The 27,735-nt window shown below is 39.2% G+C and overlaps 1 protein-coding gene across 4 annotated transcripts in view; it reads right to left on the reverse strand.

The window, feature by feature from the left end:
• The window catches only part of rnf220a (ring finger protein 220a), a 453,324-nt gene that overhangs the window by 179,924 nt on the left and 245,665 nt on the right, over nucleotides 1–27,735 (reverse strand). For all 4 annotated transcript variants that reach the window (XM_073062918.1, XM_073062919.1, XM_073062916.1 and 1 more), the window contains exon 3: nucleotides 14,229–14,358. In XM_073062918.1, the coding sequence (XP_072919019.1) occupies nucleotides 14,229–14,358 (130 nt within the window). The remainder of the gene's footprint in view (nucleotides 1–14,228; nucleotides 14,359–27,735) is intronic.

A 27,735-nucleotide genomic window follows, 5' to 3' on the forward strand; every position in this document is an offset into this window, starting at 1 on the left:
GGTTTTCTGGTATTTTGAATGCTAATTGCAATCATTAATAAATGCCATGTTTGTCGTCTCTGCCTTTAACATCCTTTTAGTCTGTGAACACCAGACATCCAAGACTCTTTGAATGAAATTTCCTTCTAGTTATTCCACCAGTTTAGGTATTAGTTATAGAACCTTTGCCTGAACTAGTAAATTCTATAATGTAAGAGCGATCCATTCTTTCAGTTAAAGAATTAATCAGGAGATGTGAAAATGGCTCCAAGCGTGAGCAATTTGACTGGAGGTTCTCACCAAAAATTTTCAGCAGGTTGTAAACTGGCTGTTACTAACAATCACCTGCAATAGATCCTGTTAACTTTTCCATCTCTTGCAATCTGCCTTATTTAATAGAAACGTGAGTATTATCAGCAGTAACAACAACTAAACATACTTAAATAGCACTCTCAACATGGCAAGTAATGAAGCATTTCATAGAAATATTACTAAAAGAAATTGATATCGAGACATACAAGAAGCTTTTTCAACAGATGACCAAATGCCTGATCAATTAGGTAGGGATTAAGGAGAAGCATGTGAAAGAAATGCAGACTAGTGAAGAGAGTGAGGCCAGAAATTCCAGATGAAGGAATATCTGGCAAGCTTCAAGTGATTAAAATATAGAATGCAAAGGAAAACACCATTAAAACAGTGGTAAAACATTGGATGACTGGCCTCAATCCTACTTCTATCCAACATCCTAAATCAGAACAAAAAAAAAACAAAATCTGAACAAAACATCAGACTGGTTACACAGAACTTGTCTTTTTTAGGAAATCAGTTCAGTATCTGATACAAGACAGTTGTTCATTCAATTAGAAAGTACCATCTTCTCCTTCTGTTTGTTAGCCTTAATTTCTATCAATTTTTTTTCAAGGCAACAATACCAGGACATTCCTCACCACTATTACAATTTCAATTTTGTCTGAACTCTTAAAATTAGTATTGGCACTCACAAGAAATGATTTCATGTACTTCTTCACTGTTCTTTACTCTGGCAACCCCTGGACACTTCTCAGGTTTGTCAAACTTACTTGCTAAGTACAAGAGCAGGAATTATACTAAATAATCTTTCTCTGGTATTACCAGTGTATAGGAAACACATCTCATTTGACTAATTGCACAAATAACAAAGTTGAATGAATACCATGTATTTAAGAACTATTAGCTCTTTTGCTATGTAAATATCTGATGCCTTATTACGTTACAACTTGGGGTTCATTATTTACTTCAGCCAATGCCTCATTTTTAAAAAAATGTATTTTGCTTGTCCCCCACTGGCTTCACACTACCAAAACCGAGAGGGGCTTTAGTCATGCAAATATAGATCTGGAGCCACCATGAGGAGCCATTTCATAATACAGCAATGGTCATTTATTGGGTGATTTTTAACCTGCTGCCCTGGTGCTAGAAAGTTAATTATTCATTTCACTTAAAAGGAAATGATTCAAGACTCAAGATTAAACATTGTTTATTGTCATTCTTCAGGCCACAAGTGTAAAGGACGACAAAATAATTGTTACTTCAGATCTGATGCAGCATTAAAAAAAGTACACAATAAGCATAAAGAGCACAATAAAATAACAAAAACTGCCATAAATATAAATGCAATCCTGTAAAACACAACATATTAGTAACTGTTTTGTACATAGACCGATTATACGTACATGAAGTGACACTAGATGACGTGTACGTAGCGGTGCTGGGGGTGGTATGCTGGGTTAATGGGTGGACATGTTGATCATCTTGACGGATTGTGGGAAGTAAATGTTTTTGAGTCCAGCATGGATGCTGCATAGTGGGACTAAAAGTCCATAAGCAAAGTGGGTGGGACTCTTCATGATATTGCTGGTCTCTTTATATATCAGTTTCCGTATGGGCCAGCCTTTCAACATCAGTCTGTAAATCTACTCATGGCGCAGTAGCAGTCAAGGTTTACATTCTGGGACTGGGGTTAATTTAACACTATAAACTGCAGCAAGTCATACAGTTTAGTTATGGCCAGAAAGATTTTCATTCATGTTACTCCTTCACAAAACTATATCAGTTTCTATATTATGGACCACTGCAAAAATAAGTGATTGTAGCTGCATGTAAACATGTACATTTTGTTGCACTGCGATGTCAGCAAAACTGTTGTCTTCAACTGGGCCAGCTTTAAGTGAGGAGAATGGATGAGCTTCCAGGGAGTCAGCAGCCATCCATAACTGGATAGCAAATCAATGCCACCTCAAAATCCCATGAACAACAAAAAAGTACATGACTGGTTAATCATTCCATGTTAATATTAGTTGAGTACACTACTTTTTAAATCATTTTGTTAGATGTTCCATTTATATTTAGACAAAGAAGTATTGAGATTCTGCAATTGTCACAGTATGGTAACTTGAGCTGAGCTGAGCAACAAGTTGATTAACTTGCATCATAGGTGATAGTTTGGACAGAGTGAGCAAGTGGCATCAATTTCCTCCCCATGTGTTGGCAGCTTTTGACTCTCATGAAAGTTGTCCACCCATCTAGCCGAGGACATCAATATTGTTGATGACAGCCCAACACAAGAAGATCGACTCATTTACTGGTGTCAGATAGCAGACCAAGAGGGGCCAAGCTTGGCGAGGTGATGTTGATTGAAATTACTATTATTGACATCCAAATTAGTTCAGCAAATTGTAAATCTAACAGTTAAGTGCTCCTTGACTACTGTACTGCTGTATCTGCCCAGATAACATATTCATGTCCTTAAGAGTATTCCGAACCCAGATCTTTATCTTGGTGTTAAGAAGCTACGAAATAAGAAAAACTGACATTAAGCAGTTCTTGTTAAAATTGTGGGGTAGAAAATTCCTCCCTTTGATATTTTTAGTTGGGATGAGCACAAAATAATAAATCAAATTCTGAGCTCTTGCCAAAATTTAATATGACATATTGTCACAAGTTATTTTAGCTGGTAGAAAGAAATAAAATTATACAGTGTATTTAATCTTCCCTGTTGGGTTACTTCAGCTCTGCCACAGCATCAGATCTGCTAGTTGCTCAAAGATAGATCTCCTGATTATCTCATAAATATTTAAGCACCAAAATTGTTTTTCAAAACAAAGCTAACAAAACAACAGAACTAATCACTCACAAAATGCTGGAGGAGCTCAGCATGTCAGGCACATCTATGGAGAGAAATAAACAATCGACGTTTAGGCTGAGAATCTTCATCCTGATGAAGGGTCTCAGCCCTAAATCTTGACTGTTCATTCCTCTCCATAGTTGCTCCAGCATTGTGTGTGTGCTGCTCTGGATTTCCAGCATCTGCAGAATCTCTTGTGCTCAGAAATAAACACTTCATAGCAATATTTCTGAATGACTTTTGTTTTCTTTAATAGCAGAGCTCTCTTGTTTTATATCTTTTGCTGTGGACAGCTCTCCTAGATGCAGGGAAGATTAAGGATGGATTGTTGAAATGGGCCGTCTACATTCCTATTTAACAATATTTTGAAAAGGGCACAGTCCAGAGCAATGGTGAAGACGGTTCCAGTTTCCCTGCTGTAAGTTTGGTTGGTCAATGACTACCTAGTTCCTTAAGTTGGCAATAAGTTATGTAGCTGTTTCTACTGAGTGAAAATAAAGTCAGCCACACATCTTCGCTGGTGCAGTGGTCTATTCCATGATTGATTTGCATTTAAGTTTTAATTCATTGTGGAGTCAATTTGCTAAATTATCATCACAGCAAGAGTTACTGTGTTTGATTTCAATGTATTGAAATTTCACGTCGTTGAACGGTAGAATTCTCATCCACACTCGTTGAGTAAAGCTTAGTTGGAGTTGTGAAGCATTCCTAAATGTATTAACTTGTTATATACAATAATTTCCTGATTTGTTTTCCAATAATCAAGGTTTGATTTTCACTGTCACGATAATTGTCCAGCGATTATCACATTCATTTATCTTCATATAAATTCTATCATCCATAGGCAGCTATACAGCAGCTACTGAGAACTCTGCCATCGGTAAACAGGATGGAACAAAAGACCTTCATGAGTTTCATAGCACGTATTATTTTAAAAACCATCATTCTGTAGCATTCTAGGAAGGGGATCAGGTAAATGGCACAAACCCATGAAATGTAACATCATTTGATGCATCACTTCTCCTTGTATAGTAATGTGGTAGTAAAACAGTATATAATTTCTTAGTTAAATATTTTATTTTGCTGGCAACTGACCACGTGATACTACTGTGTAGAATAAAACATTGTAAAGCAATTCAAACCCTATCTCATTACTCTCAAAAAAAAACTTCTCATGCATGCATCCAGCATAGCACACTGTAGACAGCTCAGCCAAGCTCAGCTCAGCCCACCACCTTAGCTTTTATTACATCTGTAGCCATAAGGGTCCAAATCATTCAGTGCTTTTTTGTGACAGCACTGCACCTCCCTTGAGATGGTGGACTAGAGGACATACGGCTTTGTAAGCACAGGAGGATTTTAACATGGAACATGCAGTGTATGGGAAAAAAATAGCTAATGACATTTTACATTTTTCATTTGTTGTTTTTCTCTCATTTTCTCTGCTTTTCTCTGTACTGTGACTTTTCCAATCTCAGTCAGGTCATCAGGGAAACAAATGGAAGCCAGATTCAACCACACAGACAGGGGAGCAGGGAGAGTGTTTGGGAGGGTAAGACCATTGGGAATGTCATTTGCTATTCACTAATCTCTTTCCCTGTGTGAAGAATTAATATTCCCCCTCTTTCCTTTTCGTCATTCAGAGCACACGTAAAGCCACGGGCTGCAAAGAGTTAAAGCTACACTGATCATCTGGAGGAAAAAGCTATATCATAAACTCTTCTGACAGTGTTATCTACTTGTGACAAATGAAAAGGAATGATGCTTTTGCCTAAATAATAGTTACTATCGAATAAAAGACAAGTCTCATCTGCTAATACACTCATCCTTACGCAAGTAACAGAACAATGCCACAGTATTAATTATTAAATAATGGTGCTCTTTGTGTCGTGATGGATAGCGTTCAATCCATCCAGTTATTTAGGCAATACTGCCTAACCTTTAGCACAATGGCTCCCTGAACATGATCTCTGTTTCCTTCCCTCCCTAACACTTCTTAATTCTTGTAATTTCAAATCCATACATTGATTAAGATACTGCCAATTGATTTGTTTTAATGCACACTTATCTATTGAACTGAACTTTCTAAACTTTTTTTTAAAAGACATATGATGTAAATGGTGCAAATGGTTCAGTAGATTAAAAGAGCTTCTAGATTTCTATTGACCTAATCCATATTATACAAATATTGATGGTGTTTGAAAGCTATTATGTAACCTATTACTTAGTAACCCATTGTGTATTGCCAGTGAGCAGGGAGATGAAGGGGCTAAAATACAATTGCAAATTGTTATTAGCTACTGTATGTTCTCGTTGTAAGTTAATTTCATCTCAGCATCGCAATCATCTCCCCAGCCTATGGAAGCACACAGGATTGAGAATTAGCCTTTAGATCCATAAACTTAAGCTTGTGGTAACATAAATATTTACTGCTTTACATCCTTAGTTTTATATGTAAGTCAGGATTTCCACCTGAACTTGGGTGGCTGGATCTCAAAGCACCTAAGAACAAGGAGCAAGGGCAGATTATGTGGCTCCTCCAGCTGACCTGACATTCAATAAGATCATGGTTGATTTAATATTTTTCTGTCTGTTCCCTCCAACCCTTGACTCCCTTGCAGCACAAAATTCTATTTAACTCACCTCTGAATATATTCAGTTATTTAACCTCCATAGCTCTTTGGGGAATCCAGAGATTCATTTCCCTCAGAAGGAAGAAATTCCTCTCCAGCACTGTCATTATTAGGTAACTCTTTATTCTGAAGCTATGTCCCAGCTCTAGACTGGCACATAAGAGGAAATATTCACTTGACATCTACCCTGAGAAGCTCCCTTCTGAATCTTATGTTTCAGTATGACCAGTTCTTCTTCTTCAGAGTGTTTATGTAGATAGGCCCACTCTCCTCAAAGTTTCCTATAAATCAACTCTTTTATCCCAGGAATAATCTTCAAAAGTCTGCTCTTACTGCTCCAGTACAATATCTCTCCTTCAGTAAAGTGTACAAAACTGTACTCAGTGTTCCAGAAATGGCCTGATTGATGCTCTGAACAGTGAGGCAACATCTACCTCACGTGTACTCAATCCCTTTTGAAATAAAGGCCCAATACTTCAGTTGCCTTCCTAATTACTTGTTGTGTCTGCTTTTTAACTTCACATCTTTCATGTGTGAGACACCCAGATCCCTCTGGACCACAGCATTAGGGAGGATGGTGACATAGTGGTCAACACAATTGCTTTAGAGCACCAGTGATCTCTGATAGGGATTCAATTCCTGCCGCCCTCTGTAAGGAGTTTGTATGTTCTCCCCATGACTGCATGGGTTTCCTCCAGGTGCTCCAGCTTCCTCCCACAGTCCAATGATGTACATTTAGGGTTAGTAAGTTTTGGGAATGCTACGTTGACACGGGAAATGTGATGACACTTGCAGGGTGCCCCCATAATCCTTGCTGATTTGATTTGGTACAAGTGACACAAATCACAGTGTGTTTCGATGTACATGTGACAAATAAAGCAAATCTTTCACTCAATGACACTTCTTTGTCCTAAGAATGTTCTGCTTTCCTATTCTTTCTAACAAGCAAGTAACCTCACGTTGTACTCCAACTGGCAAATCTTGTTGAACCTGTCTACATACCTTTGCAGACTTCTTCTGCCCTCCTCACAGCTTACTTTTCTGCCCACTGCTGCAGTGTCAGCAAATCTGGTTATATAATGGATGATAGAGAGTGTAAAATCAAAGTCTCGGTTTCTCCTGGCAGGGGTTTCTAGTACCAAGGGTCATAGGGTCCAAATAAGTAATGGACATTGAGGACAACAACAAGAGGAAAATATTCCACTCAGTGAGTCATAGATCTTTGGAAATTTCCACCCAGGATAGCTTTGGAGATGCAGCCACTGGGTATATTCAAGACAGAGGAAGTAGTGAGGGCAGAGATTCTCATTACATTTATTTATTTTATGTACTTAGCGATTTAAATTCCTCAGTGTTATCATTTCAGAGGACCTGTCCTGGCCCCAGCAAACAAGTGCAATTACAAAGAAAGTACAGCAGCAGCTTTTCTTTTTTAGAAGTTTGTGAAGATTTGGCATGACATCTAAAACTTGAACTAACTTCTATAGATATGTGGTGGAGAGTATACTGACCGGCTGCATCACAGACTGGTATGGAAACACCAATACCCTTGAATGGAAAATCCTATAAGAAGTTGTTGATATGGCTCAGCCCGTCATAGGTAAAGCCCTCCCCACCACCACTGAGCACATCTACACGGAGTGTTATCACAAAAAAACAGCATCCATCATCAGGGACCCCCACCACCCAGAATATGCTCTCTTCTCGCTGCTGCCATCAGGAAGGTGGCACAGGAGCCTCAGGACTCACAGCACAAAAATGTTCAAGAACAGTTATTACCTCTCAGCCATCAGACTCTTGAACCAAATGGGAATACTGAACTTCACTTGCCCTAGCACTGAAATGTTCCCACAACCTATGGACTGACTCACTTTCAAGAAATCTTCATCTCATGTTTTCGATATTTCATACTTACTTATTTATTAATGTGATTTCTTTATTTTTGTATTTACACAGTTTGTTGTCTTTTGCACACTGGTTGAATGCCCAAGTTGGTGCAGTCTTTCATTGATTCTGCTATGGTTATTATTCTATCAAGGGTTTACTGAGTATGGCCACAATTACATCCATGTACTAATAACCCGTATGTTTTTGGAATGTGGGAAGAGACCAGAGCACACAGAGGAAATGCATGTGGTAATTTGCAGAACATACAAACACCTTGCAGACAGTAGTGGGAATTGAAACTGGGTGCTATGATGCAATAGTGTTATGCTAACCACCATACTACTGTGCCACCCCAGGGAGTATCTAGATGAATTTAAAAATGAATCACCAAGACACAGAGGTTATGGATGAAGTGCAGGTAAATGGGATTAGTATATACTTGGATACCTGGTGGCTGGCATACAAGTGATGGGCTGAAGGGCCTACTTTTGTGCTATATGACTCCATGAATTTTTCAGATATTAAGGGAATTGAGTTAGTGTAGGAATAGGAAGCTGATGTAAAAAGGAATACAAGCCATTATCTGATTAAATGGAAGAGCAGGCACAAGGGACAAAATGATCTACAACTGCTCCTTTCTCTTATGTTATTTTGTAGCCCACTTCATCATGCAGTCTTTCTGTAACATCTAGTTATTTCCTGGGTATCCTTGGCAGTACTGCAGGTGCATCGGAAGCTCCCGTAGTTCCTCAAATGATCCCCAAGAAATGAGGGTTGAAGTCAAGGCATTCACTTCCCAAACATTCTCTTGTCTATCTGTTGCTGCAAACCCAGACTATTAACTGATTTAGGAGGTTGAAAAGTCAACATGAGTTGGAAGAGTAGAGGGGCCATGTTGGTTTGGAGGGTTGGAAGATGTGAAGGAGATAAGATCATTAGAGGGATTAGTAAGTGTATATGGCCAAGGAACCAATGTAAATCAATAATACCCACAGTGTAGGGAATATCATGATGGATAGAATATGTGAGCTATAAGGTGATTGCATTTGTAATTCATTTACATTTTAGTAAACTGAAAATCAAAGCAAAATAAAATGTGCACAGTGAACTATGAGTGCAACTGGTTGGAGTGTTATTGATTGTGCCTCACTTTGACCAGCACATGAAGAAAGCAGTATTGCTGATCACTACAAGAAACTGGGGGAAAACACCTTTTTAGCTGATCGTGTTTTGTAATTCATTTATTTGAGATGCAATTCCTGCAGGCAAAGCTAACATTTATTGCCCACTACTCATTGCCATGGAGAAGGCGTTGGTGAGTCAGCTTTTTGAACTACTGTAAGGATTTAGAGTCTAGGATTTAGACACAGCAAGAATGAAGGATATTCTTCCAAGTTGGGACATTGTGTGCCTTGGAGGAAAACCTGCGGGTAGTGGTGTTCCTTTATACATATTGCCCTGTCCTTCTTGATGGTGGAGATCACAGACTCAGTAGATACTGGTCAAGTAATGGCTGCGGTAGGTGAAATAAAGATATAAGGTACCACTCAAATGGATTGCTTTCTTCTGAATGGTATTGAGCTTCATAAGTAATGTAGAGAGTGCACTCCTTTAGAAAAGTGGACAGGATTCCCTCAGGCTCCTGCTGATTGATGGAGCAGCTGAAGATGGCTGGTTCTAGAACAATGACCCGATGATCTCCTGCAGCAAAGCACTGGGGCTAAGATGATGGGCCTTACTGCCATCAGTGAATTAAGCCACAATTGACCACACATGCAAATGTTGCTTGGGAAAAAAAAAATTCTGATGAATTTACCAGAGGACCACATGCTGTTGTTTTGCTTGGAATTGCAATACTGGGTACGGAAACTTCAAAATGATCCAAGAGCCAAGGGAAACAGGTCTTTTCGATTCACCCTGCTAGGCCGTTTATAACTTATACACATGAATAACATTTCTCCCAGTCACCCTTGAAAGAAAACATACAGCTTTGTCAGTCTTTCCTCAGGAATGGACACCCCTCTCACTTACAAATGGTATGCCAGATAGATTATTTATAACTCTGAATCACCTTCACTAAGATTGGTGCTTCCAAGGAGATATAACAAAGCAAAAAGAGTCAAAAAGGGAACAGGATTCTCTTCAGCATCTAGAGTTAGTAAAATGTTTAAAGGTAAAGATTAGCTTTATTTGACACATATACATCTAAACGTCTATTATAATGCATCATTTGCATCAAATGAAATCAGCCAAGATTGTGCTGGTCAGCCTGTAAGTGTCATCATGCTTCCAGCATCAACGTAGCATGTCCACAACTCACTAACCTTAACAATGAGCCTTTGGAATGTGAGAGGAAACCTGAGAACCTGAAGGAAACCCATCCGGTCACAGGGAGAAGGTACAACCTCCTTGCAGACAGCAGTGCAAATCGAACCCCGATCTAACAGCTAGCACTGTAAAACACTGCACTAACTGTTACGCTACCATGCCATATTGTGGATTAGAATCATATCCTCTTCTTTATATCTATACACTGAAACACATAACTATGCGTGTACGTGTGCTTGTTGTGGCGGTGGGATAGGGGGAGTGGACAGTGAAAGTAGCATTAGCAGGAGCATGATGAACGGAAAGAATTTCTATTCTGTAATTTCCATGACTATACGGCAAGATTTATTTCCACGTTTTGAGAAAGGGAATACAATATCAGTAATCTGGTACCCAACTGAAATTGGATTGACTCCAGTTATAATCATAGGCCTAAGAACTCCACTGGGGTACAGTCTTGGCAGTTACAGTTTGCAGCCTTCGCGTCATAATTCTACAAAACTCATACCACAGTGTCTGTCAGTACAGTTACATACATTTGGAACCATTATATTCATGAAGCTTTTCACTTCATTGTATAATGCCGAATTACATATTTGATAAGTACAGTAATAAAAAGTAATGAACATGTTCTGTAGCATAATGTACTATGCACATGCCGAAATATAATGTAATGTACATGTTCTGTAATGTAATGTAACCTAATGTACTGTGAAATTGTAATATCAATCAGCTTCAAATACATTGATGTCAGGTTAGATGTAGAATAAAGTTCCTCCTATTCCACTGCAATCGTATCTCTCTCATCACTTTGACCATTGCACCTGTGCGAATATTTCTGCTTCCCTAAGTTGCCTTCCTCATGGCCTCTCTGAGTGAAAATTATGATTAAGTGCAAATTAGTGTTGAGTTATAAACCATTTCGTGCTGTAGGTTAAGACTTGCCAACCCCTTTTCACTTACAGCTGGCAAGGAAAGAAGGCTTTCAACCCAGCAATGTGGGTTGGATACAGCATCTCAAAACATTTGACTGTTCAGTGTCAGAGGAATGCTAAATGATTCTTCCGAGCTGATTCTGTAAAGTGTACAATATGGCAGTGATTTCTGAAAGCTATTTTGCCTCCACTCCAAAAAATAATGATCAGTTCTCAATAATCTATGTACAGTTGACTCCAATGGATGCAAAATAATAATGGATATAATAAATGATCTCAAAATATAGAAAGCTTCTGATTAATTATCACTATAATCTCATCTATTTAACAAGTTCTTGGAGTTCTTCCCATAGACAACAAGAGGCCCATGTGTTGCTAATATCCAGGCAGAATCAGGAAATTATTTATTTTGAGAGTGGTGACAAGCAGAAGATATTCTGCATGCATGGGTTCTTAAAGACACTCAATTTGGTTTCTAAAATAAGGTTACACTACACCAACTTTGCTGAATTAGTTCCACGTCTGTGGGTCTTCACATCCTGGAAATGATATATTTCTCTGAACTTTATTATGGCCACATGACTGGAATGGGCTGATTTCTATAAAATGCTACACAATACATAATAAGACCGAGTCCAGTGGGAGTAGCATTAATATAAAGAATTGATTGTCTTCTCATAGGCAGAGGGTTATTATCTACGATAATGGGTATGCAAACAGAATAACAGAGGAGTGATGTGATGTGTTAGCACCATTGTTCTTTGCAATTTTTACAAAGAATGTAGATGAGGGTGATGAGAGACGATGGGCATTTGCTGGCTGCCGCAGTTGCTTATGTTGTTAAAGTGGCTTCAGGTCAAAATTCATTGCCTATGAGGGGATTTAGGATGGCCAAAGAATGTCAAGTGTGCTACATTAATAACATCTTGTGTGTGGAACTTGAGAAATAGATCAAAGATGGGAGAGCTGAAACAATCGAGGGTTAATTAGAAATTATACACCCCCAAGAAAGCCCTTACAATATCCTATGTTATTGACAGACTTTCTATTAATGCATTTAAACAAATTATCTTTTTAAAATAATGTTAATCTTAATCGTAATCTCAGGTTATCAAGAAGGCAAATGGAATATTGGCTTTCATTCCTGGAGGGTTTGCATTTGAAAGCGGGTGGTTATGCTGCACAGGGTACTGGTGAGACATGCAGTTCTGGTCTCCTTAATTGAGGAAAGATATACTAGTTTTGGAGGTGGTGCAGAGAAGGTTCACCGAGTTGATTCTGGAGATGAGGGTGTTTGCCCATGAGGAGAGGTTGAGTCGCCCGGGACTATACTTGCTGGAATTCAGAAGAATGAGAGGGACTACTTTACAGAATCATATAAAATTGTGAAAGAGCAATAAGGTAGAGACAGGAAGTTGTTTCCACTGGGATGTAAGACTAGAACTAAGGGACACAGCCTCAAATTCAGGGTAATAGATTAAGGACAGATATGAGAAGAAACTGCTTTCCCAAGGGAGTAGTAAATCTGTGGAATTCTCAGGAAACAGTAGTTACCTCATTAAATATAATTAATCCACAGTTAGATAGATTTTTGCATAGCAGTGGAATTAAGGGTTATTTGGAAAAGGGACGTAGGTGGAGATGAGTCCACGGCCAGATCAGCCATGATCTTATTGAATGGTGGAGCAGGCTCAATAAGACAAATGGTCTACTAGTCCTGTTTCTTATGTTCGTATGCTTTAATTAAATAGATATTTTCTGACAGGCATGATTTCTAAAATTGCATGACACTGTATTAACCTGTTTTAAAAATTGCTTCACCTTTCTTTTTTATATACATATATTTGCATTATTGATAGAATAATAAAAACCTTGCAACTTTGAAGCAACACTAAATATCCAGTGTAGATCTGGGGTCCAGGCCTGGAAGAAGTCTGGTGAGACCTTCAGCAGGAGATAATCGCACATGGATTTAGTTTGATTACCAAGGGGAATCTAAATCCACCAAGATGTCAAATTAGGTTTTAAAATGCCTGAGAGAGGTCCCTTGGATCCATTGAACATTCTGTAAACCTACTTGACATTAATTTAAATGCTTGGTTAATCAAGACATGTTTTCCAAACATACATGTTTTAACTGCTGGGTGATGGATACCATGCATGTAACTTGGCACCTGAGCATAAATCTCTCTTCAGGACATTGCAACAGGAGTTTTGACCAAACAATGTATTGGTTAGACTGCATTCAACCATTACTAGTTTGAGATAGTTAGCTGTGAGTAAAATGCAGCATTAGTTCTTACATAATGCAATAAAAGATATTGGGCTGTTCTGATTCAGTGCAGCTGTTTTTTAATAGGTACATAATAAATAAAATTTATATCTTGCACCAGATTGCCCAGGCAATAGAGACATGTTTGGTTGGACAGTTTCATTGCATACGTGGATTTAAGGTAGCCCATTGGATGTCCAGATTTTAACAATTTATGTCTCTAGTAGACAGAATTTGTTGATCAATTTAAAGACTATATTCTCAAACTGTCAAACCTCAATGTAAACACAAGTATCCTTTGAAACAAATCTGAACAATTATGTTATTGGCTCATATTCAGAAACAGCAGCCAATTCTTGAGCTAAATGGCAAATATATCACTTAGTGTCATTCTGCTCTCTACAACAATCGATGAGTTTAAACACTAGAACTATCCATTAGCAAACTTCACACCAGTCATTTCACACAAATTACTGGTTAGCGTTTGATACAGTATAACATTCCTGTCTCCTGCAAAATAGAAGATAAGGAATTCTCTGATTATTAATTTTATTTAACCCAAACAAATTAGCAAGAAAATACAAAACAAAACAAGTGAACCAAGTTTTTAAAAAAATGCAACACTACAAGGGACACACTACAGCAGAGTCTTTAACTCATCTGCAATAGATGTTCATTCCAATCCCAAACCAGCCTGAGTGACTACGGTGCACGTGCACTCTATTAGCAGCCACAACACCGATAATCTGTGTGTAAATCTTATCAGCTTGCCTGCTTCTATGATAGTTCACTGTAACACACACACACACCACACACACACACACACACACACACACACACACACACACACACACACACACACACACACACACACACACACACACACACACACACACACACACACACACACACACACACACACACACACACACACACACACACACACCTACAAGTGTGTCAATGTACCCCTGTAAATTCTTCAGTGCTGTGACCCTGATAAGAATAATTTTTAAAAAGTGAGGGTACCATACCATAAGTTGCTTTGAGTGAGCTTTTCCAGCTCTTGTTCCATATGGTCCTGTAGTTCACTTGGACGGAGCAGTACCTGACAGATGGGGCATATTGGAGCTTGAGTATCGTACAGAGTTGCCTTCTTCTTGCCTGATTTAAAGAAAAACGTAAGAATTATTATAAAAGTACTATATTAATAATCCTTCATTGAAAAATTAAGCATTTCTCAGTTTGTCGTCCTTGAGAAAATAATTGCCAGACCAGTTTACTTGCTGAGCATATTATCGCACATAAGCTATCATTATATAAACAGTCCATTATTCTAACTTGTTATAAAGAATAGCATCTGTACATGGATCAGTATCTTTCTATTGTTCCTAGTTAGTTTTTAATCTGTAAATTAATATAACCATCTGTAATGAATATCTTGGTTTAGATTTTCTTCATTATCCCAAATCTATGAATGTCAAGACATCAAGCAGGCTACTGTCACGAAGTAGGCATAAGCCATCCTGGTATGATGGCAAAGTCTCTGGCACAGCAATGCCTGCACCTCAAATCATTTGTGCCTGACAAAAATCTCCATTCTTAACCAAAATAAAAGATGTTAAATATCTGGGGCTGCTATTGATCTTTTATTCTTTTCCCATTTTTTTCTGGCCAAGTTGCAACAATTTTGTGACCTGAGGTATATTCCCACTCACCAACAAGAAACCTGCTCTCCTTGCGAAATGGCCTCTGAGAGGATTCTGTGAGATTGAGGGACTAAATAAAAATGCTTCCACTTAAATGGCACAATTTGCCACCAGTAAGTATCAAAGCACATTGCTACCAATGAAGTGCACTTGTTCATTATGTAATTGCAAAAAGTTAATTTAGGTAATCTGATGTGTTGCTGGGAGAGTTGATCAGGATAGTGGGGATAGCTTCATTGCTCTTCTTTGAAGTAGTATCACAACATATTGCACTCACTTGACAAAGAAGACCACAAAGCACAAAATTTCAATCAAGGGATTGCATCTAGAACAGCTCAGCACTCCTTTAATTTTGCACTGAAGTGCTGGTCAATCCAGACTTAAACACATGGCCTCTAGTTCAAAGGCAACTACCAACTGGTTGGCATAACTCTTGTGGAAAGACCAGAGCCCAGGTCTATGTTTTTAACTTCCCATGATGAGGCAACAAGAGATTTTGCAGAAAGATCATGAGTGGAGATGATAAATTATAACTGGCACTGCCTAGCTTCTCAATAACATTCCACAGAAAATATACTCTGTAATCAGCAGATTCAGACAAAAGTGTCCAGCGACAAAGTGTGACAGAACAGCACTGATGGCAATTACAGATGAACTTTCAGTGTACCTTTTCAGATTTATCTATTGAAAAAGGCACAGATCTGCTGTAATCAACTAAATTTCATTTTGGTACCATTTGATTTGGTGCTACATAAAATGAAATAAGGTAACATGGATAGAAGGCTGGCTGAAACAGAGAGTAGGGATAAATATTTCCTTTTTTTGTCAACAAGATGTAATGAGTGGTGTGGCGAGGGGGGTCAGTGCCTTTGGGCTGTAACTTTTTTTAAAATAAATTACGCTAATAACTTGCATAAAAACACCAAAGGTATGTTTGCTAGATATGCTGATGATGCAAAGACAGGAGGAAGTAAATTGTGAAGAGAAGAAAAGGAGACTACAAAGAAAATAGACAGTAGAAAAAAATCAGCCAAGGGTCAGAAAATCTGAAATTGTCCATTTTGGCAAAAACATTGAAAAAAGTAATGTATTATCTAAACTATGAGAGAGAGTGCAGGGCGCTGAGGTATAGAGGGATCTGGGTGTCCAGGTGTGTGCTTCAATAAAGTTCAAGAATCAGGTACAACTATGAGGAAAATTAACAGAATGTTATTGTTATTTATAGGGGAATGAATACAAATATAGGGAGGATACTCTTTATTGGTGCAGGGCATTAATAAAACCACATCTGCAATATTATGTCAAACATTGGTCTACTTATTTCGTGAAGGATGTAAAGGCAATGGAGGCAGTTTAGTAAAAATTCACTTGATTTATCCCAGAAGGAGAGAACTGTCTTATGAAGAAAGGTTTGACAAATCAAATTTGTATCTGCTAGAGTGGAAGGAAGTGAGGAAAATCAACAACTTGTGGCTACTAATGAAATCTCATGGAGAAAATGCAAAGCAGTAGCAAGTGTTTGGCTCCTCAGAAACCTGGAAGATTTTGAGAGACTGATGCACCATCAATAACTCTCGGAGATGGGAGGCGAACGATAGGCTTTTATTAGCAGCAAAAGTGACCACAACATCCTGGAGACTGAGGGAGGAGCAGTGCCTCCAATTGCCTTTATACAGGGGTCTGTGGGAGGAGCCACAGGAGCAGTCAGCAGAGGGGCATGTCCAAACAGGTATACACATTGTTTACCACAGAGACACATCACAAAATCTGTTTGAGAAGATAGCTAAGGCAGTCAAAGACACAAATCAAGCTCCTGGAAACAACTGCCAGCTGGCAAATTTATTTATTGATTTATTTATTGAGATGCAGTGCAAAATAGGCCCTTCCATCCCTTCAAGCCACACTGCTCAGCAATCCCCAGATTTAATCCTAGCCTAACCACGGGGACAATTTACAATGATCAATTAACCTACCAACCAGTACGTCTTTGGACTGTGAGAGGAAACCCACACAGTCACAGGGAGAACATACAAGCCTCTTACAGGCAGCGGTGTGAATTGAACCTGGGTCGCCGGTACTGTAAAGCATTGTGCTAACCACAATGCCACCGCTAAACTTCTCAGTCATTTTGGATACTACTCACTGCATCCTTACTACTTTCTGATAATCTCTATTAATTCACATTCCATTTCCCTTCATCCAACAATATATTCTGATTTACGAGATGCAGACGCACCTTGTACTTTCAACTAACCTCAACACACCACTACTCCTTTCGTGCTGCTTTCTCCTGTCTAATAATTATGACCCGCAATGTGGTCAGGTAAGTAGAAGATCAAGAAAAGTATGATAATGATGCTCTCATGCTCTTTTGATTTAACACGCCCAGCTCAAACTCAGATACAATGCAGAATCATTTAGAGCTTTGCCAAAAGGTGGGACCGGCCCGTGGTGAATATCCAGAAACATCTTGATTAAGAATATTGTAAGATGTCTATTAGACATCTCTCTGTTCTGGGATTTTGGGATGCAGAATTAATGAATAGGTGCATTGGCAGCCAGTCAGAAGAGCTATTATTGTCCTCCCTTATGTACCAGTGGATGGGAAATTGTGAGGCATTGCTAGGAAACAGTGGGTATTGCAGATATCTGCAAATCCAGCTCATACACATAAAATTTAGGCCTTGGCCAGAGGCCTCAATAGCCAGTGGCAACGCAGTTTTCTCACAGAGGAGATGTCAGAGGCAGGGTTTTTTATGCAGTGTTGGAAGCCTGAAACATACCGCTTGTGGCGATGGTAGAAGCCAATACAATGAAGACTTTGAAAGGACTCAGTTATGTAGGTGGATATAAGAAAATGGAAGGTTATGGTCTATGTAGGAAGGAAGGGCTAGTTAGATTGATCATGGTGTAGCCATAGTGCTGCATTGTTCTATGTTCTGTGTTCTAAGTCTGAACTTGCGATGTGTCTGGATCTATTGACATAGCTCACTGAGAATGATCTCACTAAAGATTGATTGCCTTGTGCTCTGCTACACACTGAGACTCTGGCAGAATGCCTCATGCCTGAATAGAGTAACAGAAATGGCTTCCTCTGAGACCCCCTTCTTTCCCTTCTGTTTCTTCCTCTTCTAGCAGCATGTTCTGGTCTGTGTGTCCACAGTTCGATCATGCAGTCATACCGTACACCAGGAACAAGGAACCCATCTTTGGAAACAATTGGTTTGTTCTGGAGCCTTAGAGTCAAAGTTAAATACCCCTGTATCTGGAATATCATTCCCCATAGACATTAGTGAGTTCAATAACATGTAGAAGGAGCTATCAATTATAGAATTATGGGAACACCCAGTTGAAATCAATCTGTTTATGATCCCTTTAAACCGTACTTTTGGGGCTTTCTTCCTCAACCTGAATATATTTGCAGCTGTGCCGAGTTAAAAAAGCGCATAAGCTGGAACGTTTAGCTTCAATTTGGCAGCACTGACATCAAATCAACATTGCATGCTAATTGACATCATGATCTACTTACTTTGAGCACTTTCAGCTGGTGTTATCCATGCACACGTTAAGTCATTACCAACACAACAGCTGGTGTGACAAACATCATAAATATGCTTACACGCATCACTTTCCCAAATAGAATATATTCGTCACATGTGGCGCCCAAAGCAAAGATGTTATGGAGCTCAATTTTGCCTCTACATCCTATGAGTGGAATCTCAAAAGTACAAAGCTGATCAGGGTCATCAAAATGATTAGTTACTGCAATTGCCAGATATATCAGAAACTCATAAAGTCATGTAGCATTTGGAATGAGGGAAGGTCTTATCAATTTGCAAAACAAATTCTCAAACTGTCTTTTGCTGCAGCTGCAAGATCATGTTCCAATGCCCTGTTCCTAATTCCAAATGACACCATTTCAAAGCAATTTACCTCAGCTCCGCAGTACAACTGATTGAATTATATTTGCTGATTTTAACTAGAATCTCTGTGTTGCAATCCTGGTTATCCTATTCTTCTGACTGAGAAAGGCACATAGATCTGACAGACTTCTGTTAGGTTGTGCAGGAAGCAAAGGAAGTCAAAGTCAGAAAAAAGAATGGCATCAATTTCAAGAGGCAAGTTTCCTCCCAGCACACACAGGATTGCATGACATAAAGGAATCTAAAAGCTTCTTTTATGTGTCGAACCAGCTGAAGGAGGATGCCTAATAGATGAGCTAACATCACAACAGAAGAAATAAAGTGCCAAACAACAAAGATCTGCATCTAAGTTGACTGTCACATTGTAATAAATCTATTCTATGATGTTTAGCCAATGAGCTTTCAGAAGTTTATTCTAATAGTTCCCAAATTTTGAAATCTAACTTTCTTTATCTAACAAATCACCAATTATCAATGGTTGCATGTTTTCTCTTTTACTGACACAATCAGTAAAATTGGGAGTAGTTGAGTAGGAATGTTGGAGAATACGGTTCTTTCGAATTTTATTTAAAAGGAGAGGGGAAGGAAAATATAGCCTGATCACGATTCTATCTCTTTTTCACCCATTGAAAACATAAGACACTACCAACGAATTTGCAGACAATAATGATAAGTTTGCTGTGATAAAAATAACTGACAATATTTACAGTCAAAAACCATTTCCTCTAATCTTTAAAGAAAAGATTAGAGGGAAATGAAAACAGATCTCAGCCAGAAATTACTTTGGGTTCTATTTTTGTCCCCAGACCTTGCACAAACAATGCAAATTGCTGTGACTGTCTCCCAAAAAAAGCACACTTGCTTCCAGCAGGGAAATCCTGTTACAGCCATGCACCGGCACAAACAGATGTCATGTAAACAGCTGCCTCCACCCTTGGCCTCATCCCCTGCCTCTAGCTGTACTGTATTAAAGACTCATTTATTAATAGGTCAGCAATTAACAAGCTAAGCATCCTGACACCTACTGAACACATGGCAAGCACTTATGTTCACTGCAGTTTGGCTGAACACTGGCGTTTATTGACAAAAGATTTCTCCTAATCACCACATACGCAAATAAAATTAAATAAAAATCTTTGTCCTTCCAGAGACAGGCTTTGGTTTAACGTTGCTTTCGAATTGTTCCGAACCACAATTTAGGCCAGTTCAGTGATTAATAGGAACATGATCAGAAATATATGAGAGGAGAGCAGCTGGAGAACTGTTCAATATGATAAACAGGGATACAGATTCATTTCTGAGATTTTCCACATGGCAAGTTCCTGAGCCTGGCCATCGCATCCAAGTAAAGGCACTGAGCAGAAGCCAGATGCTTCCCATAAGTGGGAAGGAGGGAAAATCAGAAAGTGAGTCAACATAAGCCTTGTGCCAAGAATAGCAACGTCAGCTCTGGGAAGTGGTTGACTGCCACTTTAGCCAATAGAATATTCTGTGGTATGGGGAGGTGTGATGGCGAGGGGAAAAATCAAATGTCTTAAATAAAATTCCTAACAACAGGCATAAACTTCAACAATTACTTTTTGGTAACTTAGACAAATGTTTGATTTAATTTAAACCCCTGATTTAGTATCCAACTCAATTAATTAGGCTAAAAATGCTTTATTAGATTTCATTACAATTTTTTTCAGATATTGGAAGAGTGGAGTTCCACGGGGCTGTGGAGGCTACATAACTGGATATACTTAAAGCAAAGGTTGAACAGTTCTTGATTAGTAAGGGCATCAAAAGTTATGGGGAAAAGGCAGGACAGTTTGAAGGAGAATAAATCAGCCATGATGGAATGGCAGAGCAGACTCAATGGGCTGAATGCCCTAATTCTGGTTCTGTATCCTGTGGTCTTATTAATTTGAATTACACATTTCATAAACTGGAAGATAACCTTCACCGTTCCAGCATTGGATTATAGCAATAACCACCGATAAAACCAATGGGATAAACCCTCAACAATATTAAAGTTTACAAAGCTTCTTTTGAATGATAAAATATGTAATATCTCTTCAAACACTCTACTCAAAAGAGAAGGAAATCAATCGATTCCCTTCAGTTTGAGGCAGCCTTTACCGTCTGCTTGATGCTTCACGTTTGGGGCAGTAGACTTTGGTGAGACATAACATAGATTGGGAGACTGCTTCGCTGAGCACCTATGCTCCACCCACCAATAAAAGTGGGACCTCCTGGTGGAATCTCCTTCCCATTCCTATTCTGACATGGCAGTCCATAGCCTCAGTACTGCCACGATGAGGCCACACTCGGGATGGAGGAGCAACACCTTCGATTCCGTCTGGGTAGCCTTCAATCTGATGGCATGAACATCGATTTCTCTAACTTCAGGTAATTGCCACCACCACCCCACCCTCCTTCACCATTCCCCATTTCTATTTCCCCCTCTCACCTTATCTCCTTACCTATTCACTACCTCCCTCTGGTGCTCTTCCCCCTTCCCTTTCTTCCAAGGCCTTATATCCTCTCCTATCAGATTCCCCTTTCTCTAGCCAGTTATATCTTTCACCAATCAACTTCTGAGCTTTTTACTTCACCCCTCCCCCTCCCAGTTTCACCTATCACCTACTATCTTGTACTTCTTCCTCCCCTCCCCCCACCTTCTTACTCTGACTTCTCATCTCTTTCTTTCCAGAAATGACAAAGGGTCTTGGGCTGCTAATGGTGACTGTATACTGTTTTCTATGGATGCTGCCTGGCCTGCTGAGTTCTTTCAGCATTTTGTGTGCTACTTTGATTTCCAACATCTGCTGGTTTTTTCTTGTTTGAAATTTTTTTTACTTAATTTTACTTAATAAATTTTTGAAATATTTATTTTTGGCAGGAGCAACAACACCGTCCCTGGCTCAACAGGGAAACTTTGGAGCTAGCCGGGCCAAAGCATTTATCATGAATGTTCACTGTCCACACTTTCTCCCTTCTACAAACTCCTGATTAATTTATCATGCCAAGCAACCTACTTTGTGAAACTCAGACCTACTCAAACCCTTTCCACTGATGTAGCCAATATCCGGCATTTTTACTTCCACCAGTTTTGATTTGAATGCAGAACTGAGTCCCAGAAGTTAAAAAGGTCTCACTTCATTCCAAGAAATCCTTAAAGGATTCCCTTCAACTCTTTAGCCTCCCCCCCACCACCACAGTCTATATAAGATAACTGCCATAACCTATCATTTCTAATTCAGGTTTCCAGTTTTATCAGCTGGCCTGAATGTAGAATGGGTCATCAAGAATGAGTGAATCATTATTCAGATAGATATGTTTGTTATTTACTTATCTTCTGGGTGGAAATGTAGCTCATTTATCAAATACCAGGTGCCACTTTATTGACTGCAGAGGGAGATAACTGTAGTAAGCTCAATGTGATTTAGAGGCTGCAATTATCCTTACAAAGAATCCTATGCGGAAGAAACTGCACTGGGTTAATTGGGGAGGTGGAGGAGGGGTTTGATAGTGAGATAACTGCTGCATTGCCCATCAACCATGAATAATAAAGGGACATAAAACCTTAGGTTTTGTACTTGGCATATTCTCAATTAATTACTCGTCCATACTGCTATCAGGTGTGCTGGAATCGGGATACTATCCTTTCGTGAGGATAGGAAAGGATTCTGTTCTTTAGAACAGAAGTTTGGACTCCTACATGGATCTACTGATACTTTATACGACAAATTAAAATCACTCACCTGTAACATAAGCTACAAAACTATAGGACGACAAAGCCCTTAGAACCAGAGGTCAGTGTCTAAGGGAAGAGCAGAGACAAAAGGGGGGACATTGGCAGCTATGTGTATTGTAGAGTCATAGAGTACTACAGTACAGAAACAGGTCCTTTGGCCCATCAAGTCCATACTGAACAGTTATTCTGCCTAGTCGCATGAACCTGGAATACAGTCTCTCATACCCCCTCGTCCATGTACTTATCCAAATTTATCTTAAGTGCTGAAATCGAACCTGCATCCTCCACTCACACAGGCAGCTTGTTCCACACTCACCACCCTCTCAGTGAAGAGGTTCCCCCTCAGTTTCCCTTTAAATTATATGTCTCAAAATATTTGAAAATGTCAAGTCCTCTCTGTAAATTGGGAAATGTCTATCAAGAGAACTGTGGTAGTCTCCTAATATTCTTGCTTACTGTCAGTTTTCCATAACTGGCAAGTTGATGCATTACTTCAGAGACCTTACATTGCCTTTTTGTCTGAATGATTTTGAAAGAGGAAGACCATGTCTTTTATGTTCACACATGGCAGCTGAATTTATAATTCACATTTTTGTATGGATAACCACAAATCAATCAAGTCTGCTATGATAAATAATCATTGATTAGTCTACCATGATCTCTGCCAAGCTTGTGATGTGAATAAACCAAAATTCAGAAAATCATATTCTCTTTTGTCTGCAATCACTAGGAAGCAGCTTGAATGGAGGAGAGGAGACTCTGCAGACATCACCATGGAGGCGTTATTTTCATTCATTCATACTGTACTGGGTGAAAAAGGGTTAAGTCTATTTCTGGACATTTAATCAAACATGCAAATATCCCTGCACAAAAACTATTTAATCCTTAATGCCCATTCCCAGCACAAACACTTGTATCTTTTTTTTTCATGAAACTGAAAAGGCAATATTTTGTTCCAAAGTTTTATTCCATGTTTTAAATCCTGGAAAATTCTCAGTCAAATGATTGATGATCAATCCTTAGTTAATCTGAAAAAAATAATTTCCTCAGTTGTCAACAGTATATTTAACCATTCTCTTACATTTTCTCTCCTTCCTCTTCCCTTCCCTATACTGGTGCTTTGGAATTGTTTGAGGGTATTGAGGACAGCACAGTACAATGAATTGCACAGGTCTGCTTAATGGAAATGGTCAATGCAATTGCTCCTGAGCAAGTCAGATGGATAAAGGAGAAGACAAGCTGGCACTTCAAGGTAATGATTTAAATCAAGTTTCTTTAAAATTCAACAGCAAATCGCAAAGTTCAGGCACAGATTGTTTCCAATTCTTTAATGCATCCTGAGTAAAATCCGAAACATTATTCAGCATTTGATCATTGAGTTGCCAACATTAGTACAATGGGCTAATACAGGGGCAATTTCTGCTCTGAGAATAACATTATCTGGGATGATTCCCTGGTGCTGAATCTACAAATATCATTTTCACAGAAGAATAAACTATGAGGAGACATTGCAATGCATTATACAAATATAAATTTGATATAGTAGCACAGAAAATGTAGAAAGATTGATCCATGAATCAAAAATAAATTAAAAGAAACTTGCTTTAAAACTAAGGTGAGTTGAGTGATGCTATTGACATGTGGGTTATATCAGTACCTCACTGATGTATAACTCAGAAACCTTTATTATAATGATTTCATTCCTGTCCACTGGCTCACTTTTCACTTCCTTTTCTTTTTCTCTTATTTTGCAGTTCTCTGAACACATATCTGATATTCATAGCCACTTCGGCATCTTCAACGAATGCCCCCAAAACACATTCTTTCGGCCATGTAGAAAGAGACCCAGTCCACACCTCAGTCCTATGACAATGGCGGCTTCCAAAATGACTATAAGACATAAAAACAGAATCAGGCTGCTCAGCCCATTGAGTCTGCTCCTCCATTCCATGGCCCAAGCAATCAGCTTCATCATCTTCTCCTTCTTCCCCTCCACCATCCCATTCCTGATTGATCCATAAATACTATATTGTTATTCCTTTTATTTATTTTTTATTAACCTATTTTGTATTACACTGTAATGCTGTCACAAGACAACAAATTTCATGACATATGTCAGTGATAATAAACCTGATTCTGATTCTGACCCTCTCTCTGTCTTAACTTGCTCTCATCTTTGTTATGCATTGTGTCACCAGAAAGTAATCGAAAGAATAACACAGGAGCTGGGGATACGCTTATGTGAAATTTTCTTTTAGGGAGGCACTCACATATGATGCGTTGGCGTAATGGCATTAAACAATCTCATACGTCTTACATATAACCCATAACCAATTGTGTAAACAAACAAAGAATGCTTACTCCTCCAAGTGAGCAATAAACTCCAACTCAATATAGAAGGCATCTTAACTCTAATATGTAATGTATTGCCTCTCTAGTCATATATATGTATATATACACACACAGTATACTATGTAATATAACCACTATATAGACATCCACAGCATAGTAAATTTTAAATTGTCCCATTCAGGCCTGAAGATTTAATCGCTGTGGAGGATTTCATATTCTTATGGGATAACATCAATCTGCTTGGCAGGTGAGACTTGTGGCTGTGAAACAATCTCAGGTTCTGGGGCCTCCTCCGTGGTGGTTGTAGAAGTTGACTCTGGGACTGTATGAAGTAGTTCTGACAGCTTTGGATGCCTTTGTTCTGGACTTATTGGCATCCTGAATGGTGCATGACAAGCTGCTCAATCTGCTGAGCTATCCTAGCCACCAGAGAAAGTATTCATTGTGACCACGCCTAGATAACCGGCATGTAGCTCCACCAACAATTTAGCTCTCAACTTAACTGGTACAACAACTCTCAATTTTCACATAAGTCAAGGGTAAGTTCATCCCAGCGCTGGTAAAAATGTGGAAGTGGAAATTCTGGGGTACATTCCAGCCATTTTGGGTTGCCATCTAGACTTGAGAAAGTGTGGGGTCTTTTCTAGTTTCCCTTTAGATAGTCTCTGCTGTAATGGGGAGATTTTCTATTTGCATTAGGGAGAATACATTGAGAAGTGTTCTCTTTTGTAAATTTTTCAGGTATTTCCTTTTCTAAGTGTAAATGGAGACAATCCATCAGCACTTCCATAATTAGTTGTCCTCTTGAAATCAAACTTGTAATTGCGTCCTCCAAGGAACAGATTTGTGCATTTGTGCTGCTGCTGTTAGTAGAACACCCTTCTGTGGATTGAAAATGGACACTCACGGTTGATGATCAGTAAAGAGGGTAAGCACTCTCACATACAAGTACTGGATGACACCTCAAACCAGACTCAAGGTCTCTCTAGCAATCGGAGCATAATTTTCCTCTGCGGCAGTAAGGGAATGTGATGCAAAGGCTACAGGGTGTTCATTTCAATCACTCATACCATGTGACATGACTACACCAATACCATAGGCGAGGTGTCACAGGCAAGCTTCACTGGACTATATGGATCATAATGTGTGAGTACAGTGTCTGACGTTACCTTTTGAAAAACCACTTCACACTGCTTTGTCTATTGGCATTTCTTCCCGATCTGTAGTAATGAGTTCATGGAGTGGAGCACAGTAGCCAGGTTTGGCAAGAACCTGTTATGGTAATTGACAAATCCTAAAAAGAACTGCAATTGTAAACACATCCTTTGGCCTTAGTAAGAATTCCTTCAGCCTCCATGTGATCTAGCTCACTGACTACTTTATCACAGATGGTATAAGGAAACAGATGGGCTTTGTGGCATTTTCATTTAACACTATTTTACTCTTGTTATGTTTTTTGAGTTTTGCAATGCCATCCTTGAACACAGCTGTGGCATCACCTAGTACCTTTCTGAATTCATTTTCAGTTGACCCTATTGCAGTAGATGTGGCATACAATTGGTGGATGGATCTCCAACCAAGTAGCGTCTCAGCCGATCGCAGCCCCACAATGCTGACACTCCTGTTTTTACCACATACAAACCTAATGTGGCTTGTTGTTTGTTGGATTTCACTGTTATGAGTGTCATTCCCACAGGAGTTAACTTTTCTCCTATTTATGTTCTTAGTTAGATACCTGCAGGCTTCCGTTCAGTATCTTTGAAATGCCATCAAAACTCATTTTGTGGAATGACTGAAACAGTCAAGCAAGTGCCCAATTTCCTTTTAATTAATTTGCCGTCCACTTCTGGTATAAGCCATATTGTTTGTCTCTTGTTAGTTTTCACAATATAAATCTCAAGGCTACACAGTCCTGTGTCTCTCTCTCATCATGCTTGATTTTTTATCTTTTTCTCTTCCCTGTGCAGTCCATTTATTTTTGCCTCACCGACATGCTCTTTGTATGTATCCTGTTTGTTGCATTTTCTGCGATTCACCTTTAAACATGATTTGGTCTGCTGTTTGTGAGCCCCGACTGCAACAGTAACACAAGCTGTCTGTCCAGGCAGGTTTTTGTTTAGATGTAACACACACAAAATGCTGGAGGACCTCTGCAGGCCAGGCAGCATCTATGGAAAAGAGTACAATCGCTGTTTCGGATTCAACCCCCGCAGCAGGGCAGGAGGAAGAATATGAGGAGTAGATTTAAGAGGTGGATGGAGGGAAGGGATAAACACAGGGCAATAGGTGAAACCGGGAGGGAGAGGGGTGAAGTAAAGAGCTGGAAGGTTGATTGGTGAAAGAGATACGGGGCTGGAGAAGGGGGAAAATAATCAGAGAGGACAGAAAGGAAAAGGGGGAGAAGCTCCAGAGGGAAGCAGGCGAAGATATATGCTGACAGAGGAAAAAGGGGATGGGGAATGGTGAAAGGGAGGGGCAATATCAGAAGCTTGAGAAATCGATGTTTATGCTATCAGGTTGGAGGCTACCCAGACAGAATATAAGGTGTTGTTCCTCCAACCTGAGCGTGGCTTCATCATGACAGTAGAGGAGGCCATGGATAGAAGTATCAGAATGAGAAAGGGAAATGAAATTAAAATGGTTGGCAACTGGGAGATCCTGCTTCTTCTGGTGAAAAATGTTGCAAATTTGTTCATGCTCACTTTCATTCCAAACTGCAACTCCATTGTATCGCTGGACATTGTTTCCAATGATTTCAACTGCTCTTTTAAATGTGAATTGTACTTCTGTTAGGAGCCATTTTTGAATGCTTTCTTGT

The sequence above is a fragment of the Hemitrygon akajei genome, chromosome 12 (genome assembly GCF_048418815.1).
Source record: "Hemitrygon akajei chromosome 12, sHemAka1.3, whole genome shotgun sequence".
NCBI classification, from domain to species: domain Eukaryota; kingdom Metazoa; phylum Chordata; class Chondrichthyes; order Myliobatiformes; family Dasyatidae; genus Hemitrygon; species Hemitrygon akajei.